The 15,879-nt window shown below is 40.8% G+C and overlaps 2 protein-coding genes across 2 annotated transcripts in view; both read right to left on the reverse strand.

The window, feature by feature from the left end:
- Rhp (GTP-Rho-binding protein rhophilin) overlaps positions 1-15,879 on the reverse strand; it is a 214,970-nt gene that overhangs the window by 133,664 nt on the left and 65,427 nt on the right. Inside the window, exon 2 of the mRNA XM_074106219.1 lies at positions 8,674-9,038. Coding sequence (XP_073962320.1) covers positions 8,674-8,784 — 111 coding nt within the window. The 5' untranslated portion in view covers positions 8,785-9,038. The remainder of the gene's footprint in view (positions 1-8,673; positions 9,039-15,879) is intronic.
- The window catches only part of LOC141441885 (uncharacterized), a 15,385-nt gene continuing 13,290 nt past the window's right edge, over positions 13,785-15,879 (reverse strand). The window contains exon 3 of the mRNA XM_074106777.1: positions 13,785-13,939. Within this exon, the coding sequence (XP_073962878.1) occupies positions 13,785-13,939 (155 nt within the window). The remainder of the gene's footprint in view (positions 13,940-15,879) is intronic.

The following is a 15,879-nucleotide window of genomic DNA, read 5'->3' on the forward strand; positions in this document are numbered from 1 at the left end:
TGCATACCCATAACACAAGTTTGCTTAGTTTGGAAGTAGGTTTTATATTTATTTATAAGAAAAAATAGTCTATAATGACAGGAAGCCGTTTAGTGGTCAATAATCTTTTGTGTTTCTAATATAAAATCCCGCATCTACAATAATACAATACATCTGTCACATGCATACGCCAAATCAAACAACAATCGACTAACGGACACCGGATTAAGGTCACAAATTCAATGCAGTGGTCGGTAAAATAGCTACAACGGGCTCAGTGAAATGAAACTTTACGACAATATTCTGTTGTGAATAAAATTAACATAAATTAGAAGAAAATGACAACTACCTACTGAGAGTTAACTTTTGAAAGCAAAAACAAACACAACCGTTCCCAAAAAAAAGAATAAGGGGAAGCAGTAAGGGCCAGTACAGTACAGACGGACTGCTTTCCAACTGCAACATAACTACCAACTGCCGACTGCCCATACCTTTGTCACTGCAGTTCCAACGCAGTCGGCACAACTGATAGATAGATAGATAAAAAACTTTATTCACAAACATGCCATGACAATTCTACATAAACAAACGATTCAGATTGTTACATATTTAAATTAAGTTGTCACGGCACACCCGCGAAAAGGCGCCGACTCAGCATGTGCTGCGACATTGCTGTCACAGCGCTGATATTCTGTCGGAACCAGTAGGAGTTGACGCACTCAGTCACATACAATTTTTACTCAAAGTTACTATAATAATGTATAATTTAAGGTTCAAATAACAAACAAACATAACAGACATTCTTTGAATATAGGTACCTAATACAAGCAAAAACAAAGACAAAGATTTTCGCAGCCTGGTTGTCAAATAGAACCGACGATACCGGGTAGTACTAAGCATTGACCTGAAGCTTCTGGCAATCCAATAAATATGTTTTAAACCTTTGCTTAAACATCTGCCTTGAACGAACTCCTCGAATAGGAGGAGGGATGTTATTCCAACACTTCGAGGCCAGATACCTAAAACTTCCCTGCACTGCACGCTGACTGCGATAAAAATATATGAACAGTCGGCAGTTGCGGTTACGTTGCACTTGGAATGCAGTCCGTCTGTACTGGCCCTAAACATTAATAAACTACAAAAATTAAAAAGCCCAACATTGTCATTCAAAGTTCGTTATCTCAAAAACGGCTGAACTGATTTTTATCAAACTAAGTTAAGAACCACTGTAAGCTTTTACGTAAAAAACGCATCAGTTTAAGAGCTATGATACCACAGACAGACAGACATTGGCTTTAAACTTATAACCCCTTTTTGTGACGGGGGTTAAAACCCTAAAACTGTCTGCAACCTATCTCTCTCTAACATCGATTAACATCGGTCAAAAGTGACGTAACACCTTAGAAATCGTAGCCGTCTACTTATTGCAATATTATATTTATTTAAAAGTATGATTTTTAATGTATGTTGACCAGATGGTCCCAAAGGAAGACCAGCGCCGTTCGCAAGACCGGCAGATTGCTGATTTGGGACCATTTCGTGATATGCATAACTATTTTTTATTTTTAACCGACTGCCCAAAGGAGGTTTGTTTTTCGAGCGTATTTTTATTCTTAACCATTCTTACCATGTTGTCACGAATAAATGTTTCCTCTCTTTCTTTGTTAGGCTGGAAACAGTGCTCGACCGACGGTAGGTCCTGACCGTCAGCGCTGACCGTCGGTTGCGAAAATTCATTCAGTGCTACGCACGGCGAACTGCGACGCGTGTGTACAGTTCACAGGTCGGTCGCTCCGTCAGCGAAGCACTGTGCCCTTAGTGTAAGTTTTCGGTTACAAAATACGTCTCGATCGCGTTGGCGTTAAAATCTCAATTTGTATGCCAACACGAACAGCGCCTCTAGCGGAACGTTTGCGATGTTCGTGTTTCCATACAAATTGAGATTATAACGCGAACGCGATCGAGGCGTATTTTGTAACCGAAAACTTACACTAAGGGTACTGAACGCATCCATACAATCTCATAGCTCGTCGGTCGACCGACGCCGCGCGACCGACGAGCCGGACCGACGGCTCGACCGACCGTACGCGCGCACCAAATCACGCTATGTCCAAAAGTCCAAAATACTGATCTACGTACCAGGGTGGAGCCTTAATGCTACTAATATCTTGTTGATATCTCATACATCTGCCAAAAAATCATACCTAGCGAAATTGATTATGAAAAGGTTCCACCCTGATACGTGATTCAGTTTCCTCGCCGTACTGCTATCAAATTCGAAGAGACTATTAGTTAAGTAAATAGTTTCTGCCACGCAGGCGCGGCACGCGATATCCTGATATATGATTTGCTGATAATGCTCCTACCTAAGTACCTACTACTCCTAGGGTTGCAAGTATCTTATAAAACTACAGTCGGACCGCTCCTGGCTCTTATGGTGAGTTGAACTGTTAGACTTAGTAGGTAATTTTTAATCAAAAAGTCTCACGAGTTTAAGTAGTATTAACTCAAAGAGAGTTGGTCTAATGCCAGGTACAGTGGCGGAGTGAGAAGGTTGACCAGTTTTCAAATAAATTCGTTTACACCAGAGCGACAGAGAGAACTTATTTCGTCTAACCACTTTGGAAATCAGTTATTTTATAGCGCCCCCCATTTTTTAACCCCCGACGCAAAAAGAGGGGTGTTATAAGTTTGACCGCTATGTGTGTTTATGTGTCCGTATTTCTTAAACGGGTGGACCAATATGAATGCGTTTTTTTAAATTGAAAGCAGGTTTTCTAGTGATGGTTCTTAGACATGTTTTAGAGATATTAAACTTTGAAGTGACAAAGTCGGGGGTTTTTAACTTTTTGTTGGTTAGGTTATTTTAGCTTACCGCCCCCCTTTAGGCCTCCAGTGCCCACAAGGGGGCGTTATCGGCCACTTTGTGAAAGACTGGCTTACACGTTGCAAGCACATGTTACCTTTTTGAATGACTTATGACGGAATATGTCATACTATACGGTTAGCCGTGGTGGCCGAGTGGTTTGACCTATGGCCTCTCAAGCAGAGGATCGTGGGTTCAAACCCCGGCTCGCACCTCTGAGTTTATCGAAATTCATGTGCGGAATTACATTTGAAATTTACCACTAGCTTTACGGTGAAGGAAAAGGAAACCTGCACAACAAACCTGCGAAGCCATTCAACGGTGTGTGTGAAGTTCCCAATCCGCACTGGGCCCGCGTGGGAACTACTGCCCAAGCCCTCACATTCTGAGAGGAGGCCTGTGCCCTGCAGTGGGACGTATATAGGCTGGGATGATGATGATGATGATGATGATGTCATACTCGGTCGATTAAGCAGTTATACTGAGCAAGCAAAAATAGACCTTAAGGTGGTCAATCTTTTCATTCCGCGACTATACTTAAAGTGATTAAAAAAACTATCAAACATTAAGAAAACCTTAAAACAATACCAAATTAGAAGAAAACGGCGAAAGTGACATGGGAGTTAGGGAGTGACAAAATAATGGGATATTTTTGTAAACAAGCTATTGTTAGCCATGCGTACAAGCTTGTAACAGCTAGGGACGTGATGCGACGGATATTCATTAAGATCGTTTATATATATACCTGCTGAGTTGGCAACGTGTCTACTCCAATAATTATTCGTGATAGACTTTTATATTCTTTAAAAACGAACAAATGTTTATTAACGGTTTTTAAAGAAAATAAAAGTCTATCACGCATAATTATTGGAGTAGACACATTAACTTATATATTAAGAACAGTTCTATCAGACCACATTTTAATTTTCATTAAATTTTTATGGGATAATCGAGAAAAACTAACAAAAAGGCAACGTTGCCAGCTCAGCAAGTATAAAACGCTCTTAACAAACGATGGGAATATTTGAATAACCTTTAAAATTTCGTAACAGGTAAGATTGCTAAAAATATGTTAGTCTTTCAGATAGATTTAAAAACACGTATTTTAACAAGCTTTTCTTTAATTTGCCATGTTTATTTGGGTCAAATCTTGGAAGCTAAATTTGACCCATTTTAAGTGGTCCGATTGACTTGAAATTTGGCATACTTATGTAAATCTGGTGACAATACAATAATCTGGTAGTGAAATCCTGGTAGACCGGCCAGGATCGTCTCCACGGAACGGAACTCCTCAACGGTTAATGGCATCGACTTGAAATTTGGCACGGAAATGTAGCTTGGATGACAATGCAAGTATAGTCAACAAAAAGTACAGCCAGCAAAAAAGATTGTATTAAAATGTAATTTTTGACAAAAACTTATTTATTTTGACAAATAAAAAAATATGGACGTATAGCCGGTTAAAGTACCATGTGATGTCACACCTACGTACACTTTTTACTAAAAGCAGTGACGTCACAGGTCCTTACACGAACGGCGCCTCTAGCGGAACGTTTGCGATGTTCGTGTTTCCATACAAATTGAGATTTAAACGCGAACGCGATCGAGACGTATTTTGTAACCGAAAACTTACACTAAGGGCACAGAGCTGCAGCGCTGGTTTTCAACTAAATCCCGGTGAGTGTGTAGTGCACCCACGTAGCTCAACCCGTAATTACTGTAGTTTTTTACCACCGTACAGTACAAATTCCCACAGGACGTACATGAGATTGCCAGCTACAGCTACATACATTAAACCACCTACAAAATGCATTTTGTAACCGAAAACTTACACTAAGGGTACTGAACTTTGACGCGATTTATCTTTGTAACTTTTCGTTTGATTGACCAAAAAAAAAAGTTGCGGATTCATTGGGATTCCCTGCATACTCGAGTATTATTTTATCGTTATCGTCGCATCCCTAGCACGGCATATGGAGGTGCTTTCTATCGGACGCGAAACAATGGTGTGTGGAAACAATTTTGACTTATTAACGTAGCGGCTTTTTACTAAAAACTCCGTGGGATTGCGGAACAGTCTCTATACCCCGTAACGTTCCTATAAGGGGGGGAGGGGGGGTACCCAGCGCCCGGGGCGTCGCAAAGTTTGGGAAGCCCTGATCTAGCCTATTTTGTATTAATTATAGCTTTTATTTTATAGCAAGGCAACATACCGGGTAACCTAACACAAAAAACTTACACCGCCATCTACCGATGGGTAGCGGAGTTATTTTCCCCTCAGCACTTATACACACAGAAATTGTTACCTTCATACTATCTGTGTGCCACACCTAAATCTTTAGTACAACATACGCCGTACAGCAAACTAGATTTTTTTAACGCCAGTGCGAGGAAAACTGCAGCGAAAACTAGTTAAGAAGTAAACGGCGAGTGAGAGTTGTCCTAACATATTTGTCGTTCGTTACCCAACCCAACCTGGATGGACTGCTAGGGCTCGCTTAAATACTTGGTATTTATACTTGGTATCTCTGGGTAAACGTAGTTTTATGTATGCCATTAGCAATAGAAGTGACAGCTGGGTGTCATAATAATGTGTATCATTGTGACGAGGTTTGCAGGTGGTAGGACCTTGTGCAAGGTCCGCCCGGTTTGCTACCACTATCTTGCTCGCTAATCCTGCCGTGAAGCAGCAGTGCTTGCACTGTTGTGTTCCGGCGTGGAGAGTAAGATAGCCGGTGAAATTACTGGCACTTGAGGTATCCCATCCTAGGCCTCTAGGTTGGCAACGCAACTGCAATACCCCTGGTGTTGCAGATGTTTATGGGCGGTGGCGATCTCTTACCATCAGGAGACCCACTTGCTCGTTTGCCATCCAGTCGAATAAAAAAAATGTCCTCAAAGTTAGGTAACAAGTATTTTTACTTAGTACCTACCCATGAATGGGTACAAAATACCTACTCTATGGTAAATTATGTAGTAAGAGCAATGCAATTAATTCTATAAGGCGAAGGAAACCAAGTAATGTCTATTGATTACGTTATACTGGTTTTAAACGGTTTTTTCCTTAGATTTTCACTTTTAATGTGGAAGTGGCGTGCCACCGTAATTAACAATCTCCCGCCTCCTCCGTGCTCTACCACGCCACTTGTTGTTAGTTTTAAGCTAAAATTAACGGAATACGCTAATGCGACTGTTGATTGGCGATGTTGTATAGTAGTATGTAAAAATTTAGGCGTAGGACGTCTACTGGACATAGGCCTCCCCCATAGACCTCCAGTTGCTTCGGTTGGCAGCGGCCTGCATCCACTGTGAACCCGCAGCTTTAACCAGGTCATCCGTCCATCTCGTTGGTGGACGTCCTACGCTGCGCTTGCCGATCCGCGTTCTCCACTTGAGAACTTTTCGGCCCCAACGGCCATCTGTTCTACGATACACTTATAGTATAAACAAATAAAAATAATTTCTTTCAAATAATAAGATACATATTATTATCACGTGTAAAAGCGAATTTATCTCTTTACAGAGTCTCTCCACACAGCACACAGCGTGGAAGTGGAGGAGCTACTTAAACACACATTTGTTGCATAGACGTAGCTATTCATAGTGCTCTATCGTAAGGTCGCGATCGCGTAATTTACAGTACATTGACGTGGAACGCTGCAAAGTAACCTGATTCAATAAATTATTGTACGGAACCCTTTTTCCGACAGCCCGACTCGCATTTGGCCAGTTTTTTTAGTATTTCAACACGACAGTTAATGGCAGAGAACTGTACATGCAAGATTGGCATGATCGTAGTAATCCATTGGAGTCATAAAAGTAAGCTCAGAGTATAATTGTGTAGCAAAACAAACAATCGAGTGTACAATTAAGATTTCATTTCTTATTAGACGTATGTTGCCAGCGACGAGATCGAAAATATATCTATAAAATAAGTAATTTCCTCAGATTTGAAAAGTTTGTTTTAGTAACATTTATTTAATTTCAAGTTAAGTTTAATTTTAAATATAAAATCTAAGTCCTCAGGCTTTGAAACAGCTTTAAATAAGAACTAAAAAGCAAAACCAACAATTGAATAGGACAATGGAATGCAAATGTTATATTTTTTTTGGAATGAAGTTTTTATTAACTGTCATTTGATACTCATATTTTAAAAAATTGCTCTCCATATTTTTCTTGATTTTTCACTTGATTTTTGATGGGTTAAATTTACAATATCATTTAGACTCTAAATTATAAATCGTAGTATTAAGTAAAAGCCGTGGGCCAGTGGTTTGACCTATCGCTCTCAACATGGGTCGAGGGTTCAAACCCCGGCTCGCACCTCTGAGTTTTCGAAATTCATGTGCGGAATTACATTTGAAATTACCACGAGCTTGCGGTGAAGGAAAACATCGTGAGGAACCTGCACAAACCTGTGAAGCAATTCAATGGTGCTGTGAAGTTCCCAATCCGCACTGGGCCCGCGTGGGACTATGGCCCAAGCCCTCTTGTTCTGAGATGGACTTTTTATTAACTGTGGTATGTAGGGTAGTATTTAGGTAAAAGAAACCTGTAAATCTACAGAGTTTCCCATCTGGCAACACTGCCGGCAGCGCCGCCATTTCTCGTTACCGCGTGTGTCAACAAAAAAAGAACTGGGGCACCTCTTTGTTGGCTTAGACTTCGGAGACAGAGCTTGATTGAAATGAAATCATGATTGCAATATGAACCTACAAAGCTGGTTTAAAGCTAAAGTTTCTATCTATCAATCAATATAATCCCTTTTGTATGAAATCATAATGAAAATTTACAGCATAACAATTGATAACAGTGCACTGTAAATTTCAAGACATAAAAATAATCACGTAAGTACATTAATAACCTAACCATAAAAATTTCAATCCTTTTTAATATAAGCTTTTTTTGCTGACTATACTTGCATTGTCACCCAAACTACATTTGCATACCAAATTTCAAGTCGATGCCATTAACCGTTGAAGAGTTCCGTCCTGTGGAGACGATTCTGGTCAGACTACCAGGATGTCACTACCAGATTATTGTATTGTCACGCGATTTACATAAGTATACCAAATTTCAAGTCAATCCAACTACTGGAAGTTGGTCGAATTTAACTTGCAAGATTTGATTACAGACAGACAACGTGACAGGTGAAACCAAATAAAAGCTTGTAAGATACAAAATACCTAATCACAAATAATATTAAAAAGAAAAAAGTTACTTAGGGATTTTCATCCTTGCTTCCCTAAAGCTAACGAATACCGCACCCTTCGGCCCAAAAGTAGGTACGTAATAGTATCTGAATATTTGACAATTATTTTAGACTAGCTTTTGCCCGCGGCTCTGCCCGCGTGGTATTAGGTTATCGCGCGCTGTTCCTTCGGGAACTGTGAATTTTTTCGGGATAAAAAGTAGCCTATGTCACTCTCGGGCCCATAAACTATCTCTATGCCAAAAATCACGTCGATCCGTCGCTCCGTTACGGCGTGAAAGACGGACAAACACACAAACATACAAACACACTTTCGCATTTATAAAGTATGGATGGATGGATGGATATGGATTATTTCTATGTTTCCTTATCCTTTTTCAGGCTAGGCTTTTTTCTAGTTTCGTCGGTTAGTCGCGCGAGGAGAGCAATGGCGCGCAGTGCGCGTGTAGCTACAGCCGAGTCGCGTTGCAGCTACAGCAAGGGCTACGGATTAGCCCAAAACATGTTAAGCTAAACTCGATTTAAGACGTGAGTCTCACGGTAGTTTCATGTTCAAAGCTTTTACAGGCTACTGAAGACATTAAAATAATAATTTTAACTACCCTAAATGACTCACCCGCACGAAGGGGTTCTTCTTCGGCAAGTCGTGGTCCACCTCATCCCGAGACTCGTCATCGTCAGCGGAGTTCACCCTCACGCAGGTCTTGTGTATGGTCTGATCACCCATACTCGCCACTCATCATACAATGCGCACCAGTTCACTTTTCACTACGCCCGCTTCGCTTTTCACTGTTGCAGCGCTTCGCTTTTCACTGTTGCAGCGCTTCACTTTTCACTGTTGCAGCGCTTCACTTTTCACTGTTACAGCGCTTCACTTTTCACTGTTACAGCGCTTCGCTTTTCACTGTTTTATTGGTTATTTTCACTGTCACTTTCACTGTCACTTTTTGATACTGCTATGCGGCTTCACTGCTATGCGATCTGTAAATAAAAAAAACATTTTTTTTTTATACCGCTTTAACATAAGTTAATTTACAAATAAACAATATGTGTAAATCGAAGCTGTAAATTTAAAATTTTGTGGCAAAACTCCCTGGATACACTCTCGAAAACTGCAAAGTTTATAACAACAAATCTAACTTTTTATAGTCTGTTATCATCGACATTCTTGGATCTGTACTTCCGTACTTTATTCAAGCTAGGTCTTTTCGAATAATAATAATAATAACAATATGCATAAATATTTTTTATTAAACACCACTAATCAAAAGAGTGAATTAATTAATGCAAAATTGACGCATATTCGGACGTTGGTACCTTATTTTTCATACGCGACTTGACATGAGGTAGATTGTCAAATATTGCCGTCACTCTTGACTTAAGATTTGGTTTGTTTGCACGATGATATGGATATCATGATATCACTATCGCTTAATGGCTTAGTAATTTGATAATCAAACAATTAGTTTTACACGACCCATATAGAAACGTTGTAGAGTACCCAAGATAAGGTTTAAGTGTTTAGACATGTATAAACAATGTACAGACAATTGAATTATATACGAGTTCAACGCATCGTACCTAGTTGTTGTTAATAATCCGGCAGGTTATTTTGGCACTGCAATTTTTCGGGGCTAAAAAAGTCATCATCACCATCATCCCAGCCTATATACGTCCCACTGCTGGGCACAGGCCTCCTCTCGGAATGAGAGGGCTTGAGCCGTAGTTCCCACGCGGTCCCAGTGCGGATTGGGAACTTCACACACACCATTGAATTGCTTCGCAGGTTTGTGTAGGTTTCCTCACGATGTTTTCCTTCACCGAAAAGCTCGTGGTAAATTTCTAATGTAATTTCGCACATGAATTCCGAAAAACTCAGAGGTGCGAGCCGGGATTTGAACCCACGATCCTCTGCTTGAGAGGCCATAGGTCAAACCACTCGGCCACCACGGCCTAAAAAAGTGTTTTTTGAATATTCCCACAAGTTGGATATTTTAAATTCTAATGCAGAATAAAGATAGTACTTTATTCGGAGTCGCTTTTACCCGTGGGTTCACTTGTGTAAACCATTATAAGTTGAACAGTTGAATTGAAACACACACACTCGTACTGTCGCATTTATAATATTAGTCGGAGTAAAAAAAATCTTCATTCAAGACTGAGCCACGCTTAGCAAGTCAAAAGACAAAATTATCCTTGAAGTAGAAACTTACACTTGAGTATCGAGTTATTGTGTTCACATTAATGACCAGTAACACTGCACGGCGTGCACACTGTGTTTCGAGGAAGGTGTAAAAACAGCATTATCTTGACGATAAGCAGTACGGTTGCATGTCATTGTTTCATTTCACAAGAATCTTATTCACACTGGATCATGAGTCAAACCATTTCTATTAACAACAGACTGCAAAACGTAGGTTCTGTTTTCGTCTGGAGTTCTAACGTTGTTGTAATAAAGTGGACAATGTTAAGACAACATAGGCAGACTACGCAATAATAGTTTTCGTTTATTTTCATTAATTTTAAGATTTATGATTTATACCGTGTGGTGTCGGGTTAGAATTACACCTCTCCATTTCTTCCGTGGATGTCGTAAGAGGCGACTGAGGATATAGGTTAAGGTATACCGTAGGCGACAGGCTAGCAACCTGTCACTATTGTACCTTTTTTGTCAAACTTTAAACCTAAAATTGCTAAAAGTGGCTCCGAAGCGGTAACGTTTCGTGTGCTCTGCCTACCCCATTTGGGAAAACAGGCGTGATGTTTGTGTGTGTGTGTTAAGATTTATGAAATGAGATTTTGGATTATAGATAGGATGATAAGGTAATGATATCATATAGATCCGAGACGTGGTGCTTTTATAGGCTTTATAAATAAGCACAGAGTTGTTTAGCGAGCTATGTAGAGAGCTATGCTAAGCGAATTAGCTCATTGAAGTGGCAAAGGGTAGACCATAATATAGCATGCAGAACAGATGGTCGTTGGGGCTCAAATATGCTCGAAATGGAGACGGATTGGCAAGCGCAGAGTGGGACGTCTACCAACGAGGACGGATGACCTGGTTAAAGCCGCAGGTTTACGATAGTTGCAGGACGCTTCAAAGTCAAAATATCTTTATTCAATTTAGGCTATAACAAGCACTTATAAGCGAGAGCAAGTCTGCGCGGCTTCGTTGGCTCGGCCACGTGGAGAGAATGGAAGAGGATCGTGCGGCCAAGAGAGCATACCTAGGACAACCGACTGGAAGACGGCCAATCGGAAGGCCTAGGTATCGCTGGTTGGATGAAGTCCGAAAAGACCTGTGCGACATGCAGGTGGCAGACTGGCGCCTTGTTGTACAGGATAGGAACAATTGGCGGAGTCTTGTGTCGGAGGCCAAGATCCACTTTGGGTCGCTGAGCCGGCGAAGTAAGTAAGTAAGCACTTATGAATGTCAAAAAAAACTACCACCGCTTCGGATAAACCTCTGTTGAGAAGAATCAGGCAAGAAACTCAACGGGGTATATTTGGAGGTTTAGGCTCCGTTTCCATCAGAGATGTGCGAGGGTGCGTTGCAAGGAATGTGTTTTCAGGAACCAATAGAAACGCTTAATTTGCCTATCCTGGCTTCGTTTAGCTGTTTCAATTAGAGACGTGCTGTGCTAGGATAGGTAAATGAAGTGTTTCTATTGGTTCATGATGGAAACGTAGTCTTATGGGGGAGGCCTATGTCCAATAGTGATGAGTGATAAAATTACAACCAAAATTTTAGTGACTGAGAACTAAATATTTGTACGCTTGCTTGCATGCTGAATACAGCGCTAAACTTATTTTAAGATCATTTTACTGTATTCTTAGAAATAAATGTTTTTGAATTTTTGAATAGTGGACTTCCTACGGCTGATGTGATGAGTTAGAATTCTAGATGTACTACTTACTACTTATACAAAAAACATTGTCTCCAATTTTCCGCCACAGCCATCCCATTGTGCGCGTGTTATTAGTTGGTTAATGCACGGAAGCGCGCAATTTTTCACAACGCGCTAAAGTCAAGGTTGCATTTATTGTTACAACGAAACGTGTAGTGATAACAATTACAAGGTTTTGTTATTGGTTTCTTCATTTTTATGTTTAGGTAGAATTTGCTTCGATGACTGTTGTCAACTGACTATAAAATAAAAAATGAGTTTCTATTTTCGGTTATGACATCATCATAATAAGCCGCAAGGCGTCCACTGTTGGACAAGTCCGCCTTAGAAGCCACACTGCATTCACTGGTTGCCAACTCTAGCGATGTCGTCTGTCCACCTAGTGGGAGGCCTGCCAGCACCCGAAAACTTTTCTCTCCCAACGGTTATTTGTTCTTCGAACGATTTACTGATACAGCATGATGTATCTGTTGTTCGTTCGTTGGAAAAAATAGTTGATAGCTACTCGCTTCTTAATGGCTGTAGGACAATATAGAAGTTCTTAACACTGTTCTACTACTACTACCTACCTCATACCTATATAATTGAACAAATGTATGTACTATATATACCTACCTACTTGTTATGTTAACTCTCACCGACAAACGGATTTTTTGTTATTTATATTGTACAATAATTTAGTGATAATGCAAACTATTGTTCTCATGAAAGTGATGTAATGTCTTATATGGGAATAAATGTCTTTAAACCTAAACCTTAACACTGTTAGTGCGGCTATGTATTTATGTGAAGACAGTGAGACGCTAGCTACAGATTTCATAGAAATATATAAATTTAGCTACACAGAGAATTCCATATTTTGGAGCATGTAAATGGCTGGCTTGCGGAACCTTTTACCACGCATGGTGTAACTTTGGAAACAGCTTGTAGCGTCAGTATTGCCGGACTGGTACAACTCGGGGATCTTCAAAAACTTAGACCTTACTACGTACCTACCTATATACCTACGCCTTACCTACCTAGACGTTCAGCCACATTGCAGTGGCCGTTATCACGAGTAGACTCGGTCTAGTCGTGAGCACGGCCACGATAACGTGGCTGAAACTTCGAGGTTATTATTACTCGTTGCGTGACAAGTTCCGTGTGTGGTTATAGTAACACAGAGAAGGCCATATTTTGGAGCATAAAAAGATCTTTCTATAACGTTACCCCATAGTCCGAGAGCACAGTTTTTCTGCCACTCGCTGCGCCCGCGACTCATTCCTGTGAGAACGTGCGCCGCTCGTGTTCCCATAACAATGACGACAGACGCCGGCGATTAAACGCGATGTTGGCGTAAATAAGCAGCAAAGTTGGTGCTAAAATAAACGTAAGAAGAAAGCTAAGGTTGAAGTCGGTGCCAAACCCAATGTCATATACGTATAGGTTGGCGACCTAGCTGGTTTGAGAACCTGAACTGAAGATTTGCGAGGTTCGATCCCCGGTCGGGGTTGATAGTGTGTATGAGGAAAACATTATGTTTGCTTTCAAGAAGTAGTAAATATTATTTGAACATTATCATGCTGTACAGCTTCGCCCTGAACAACCGCTACCGGTTTCTCTTTTCAATTTTGGATCCTGAGGGTAGCTCGAAAATTGAAAATCGAAGTTCGTATCTTACCGTCCCACTCAATCATGTATTAAATAATATCAGCGTAGCGGGACGGCAAAATACGAAGTTTGAATGTTGCACGTAGCAGGGTCTGGCCGTCATTATACTCCGTCAGCAATATGAGTTTGAATGTTGCACGTAGCAGGGTCTGGCCGTCATTATACTCCGTCAGCAATATGAGTTTGAATGTTGCACGTAGTACAGGGTCTGGCCGTCATTATACTCCGTCAGCAATATGAGTTTTGAATGTTGCACGTAGTACAGGGTCTGGCAGTCATTATACTCCGTCAGCAATATGAGTTTGATGTTGCACGTAGCAGGGTCTGGCAGTCATTATACTCCGTCAGCAATATGAGTTTGAATGTTGCACGTAGCAGGGTCTGGCCGTCATTATACTCCGTCAGCAATATGAGTTTGGATGTTGCACGTAGTACAGGGTCTGGCCGTCATTATACTCCGTCAGCAATATGAATTTGAATGTTGCACGTACACAGTGTCTGGCAGTCATTATACCGTCAGCAATATGAGTTTGAATGTTGCACGTAGTACGGTCTGGCATTCATTATACTCCGTCAGCAATATGAGTTGCATATTGCACGTTAGTACAGGGTCTGGCATTCATTATACTCCGTCAGCAATATGAGTTTGCGTGTGCAGGGTACGGCACTATAAAGGCAAGGTAAGCAACGAAGTTTGGGATGTTGCACGTAGTAAGGTCTGCATCATTATACTCCGTCAGCAGCCTGAATTTGAAGGTTGGCGAGGTTAGTATTGACCTTAAAAACTAATTTGATATGAGTTGCAAGGAGTACTAAGGGTTTTGCCGTCATTATACTCCGTCAGCAATATAATTTGAATGTTGCACGTAGCACAGGTCTGGCGTCATTATACTCCGTCAGCAATATGAGTTTGAATGGCTTCGCGGACCACTTCGAGTTCTTCCAGGGACCACCAGTGGTCCGCGGACCACGGTAAAGAACCACTTCTATAGAGACAGGCCAGTCGTTTTATCGAAGAAAACATATTTGGAATGAAAAATTGCGTTCAAACCGCTCACTCATTTCTACAGTCCGTACTAGCATGCTCTGTTTGCTAGGCCGGTTCAAGGCTATGTACAATTACAACCAATTAATATGTTCGTAGCCACGAGCGTGTAATGTGAGAGTTTCGTGCAATTAGAAAGGTCTCAATTTAGACAGGCAGTCAATCTGTAGCGATACTTAAGGCTACGGTTACACCCGAGTATATGTGGTAGCTGAGCGGTGCGAGGAGGGTACATATCGGGCCCGCATACTTATTGAAAGTCCGAATGTAATGTTTGTCAGAATGATTGTTTGTCATAACACTTTTTTTCTCTAAATCCAATAATTGATTAGAATTGTTTTAAAACAAACCTACTTCACCGATAGTTTTCTATATGCAGGTATCTTTATTTCTGTTTTGCTTGTGCAAGGTCCGCCCGGATTGCTACCACCATCTTGCTCGCTAATCCTGCCGTGAAGCAGCAGTGCTTGCACTGTTGTATTTCGGCGTGGAGAGTAAGACAGCCGGTGAAAATTACTGGTACTTGAGGTACCCATCTTAGGCCTCTAGGTTGGCAACGCATCTGCAATACCCCTGGTGTTGCAGATGTTTATGGGCGGTGGTGATCTCTTACCATCAGGAGACCCACTTGCTCGTTTGCCATTCAGTCGAATAAAAAAAAATGCGACCGTTAAAAATTTCAGAAAAATTTAAGTTTCAGTGGGAAAAAAATTATGACAAACGATGATTCGGACAAAAATTACGGTATGACTTGCGAAGAGTATGCGAACTTTGGCATTCCCGTGCGAGGTTCTGAGCGAGGGTGTACAAACAGTACAATGACTCTTATGAACACCAATGACCAACACATAATTATGTAGTAAGTAAGCAGTACAGAAAAAAGAAATTATGTGAGTAACAGGTGCGATTAAAAAAAACAAAAAAGTTTTTGGAAAAATTTCGAAATATCCTGGGTCTACGGCCGGCTTTTTTAACTTTTTGATATTAACGGCACGCGTTTTTTTCATCGAAGTTTTACGGTACACCAGTGAAAAATAGCCAAGTGCGAATCGGACTGGCGCGTAGAGGTTTCCGTACAGTGGTTGGTCAGTTGCTTTTATAAAGGTTAAAAATAAATACAAGATTTTTTAAAACCATGTAGAAAATAACATTATAAAACATCGACTTGTTAACGATTCACACAGACTGACATGATAGTTCATTATAATAACAAAGGCCA

This window comes from Choristoneura fumiferana, chromosome 24 (assembly GCF_025370935.1).
Source record: "Choristoneura fumiferana chromosome 24, NRCan_CFum_1, whole genome shotgun sequence".
NCBI classification, from domain to species: domain Eukaryota; kingdom Metazoa; phylum Arthropoda; class Insecta; order Lepidoptera; family Tortricidae; genus Choristoneura; species Choristoneura fumiferana.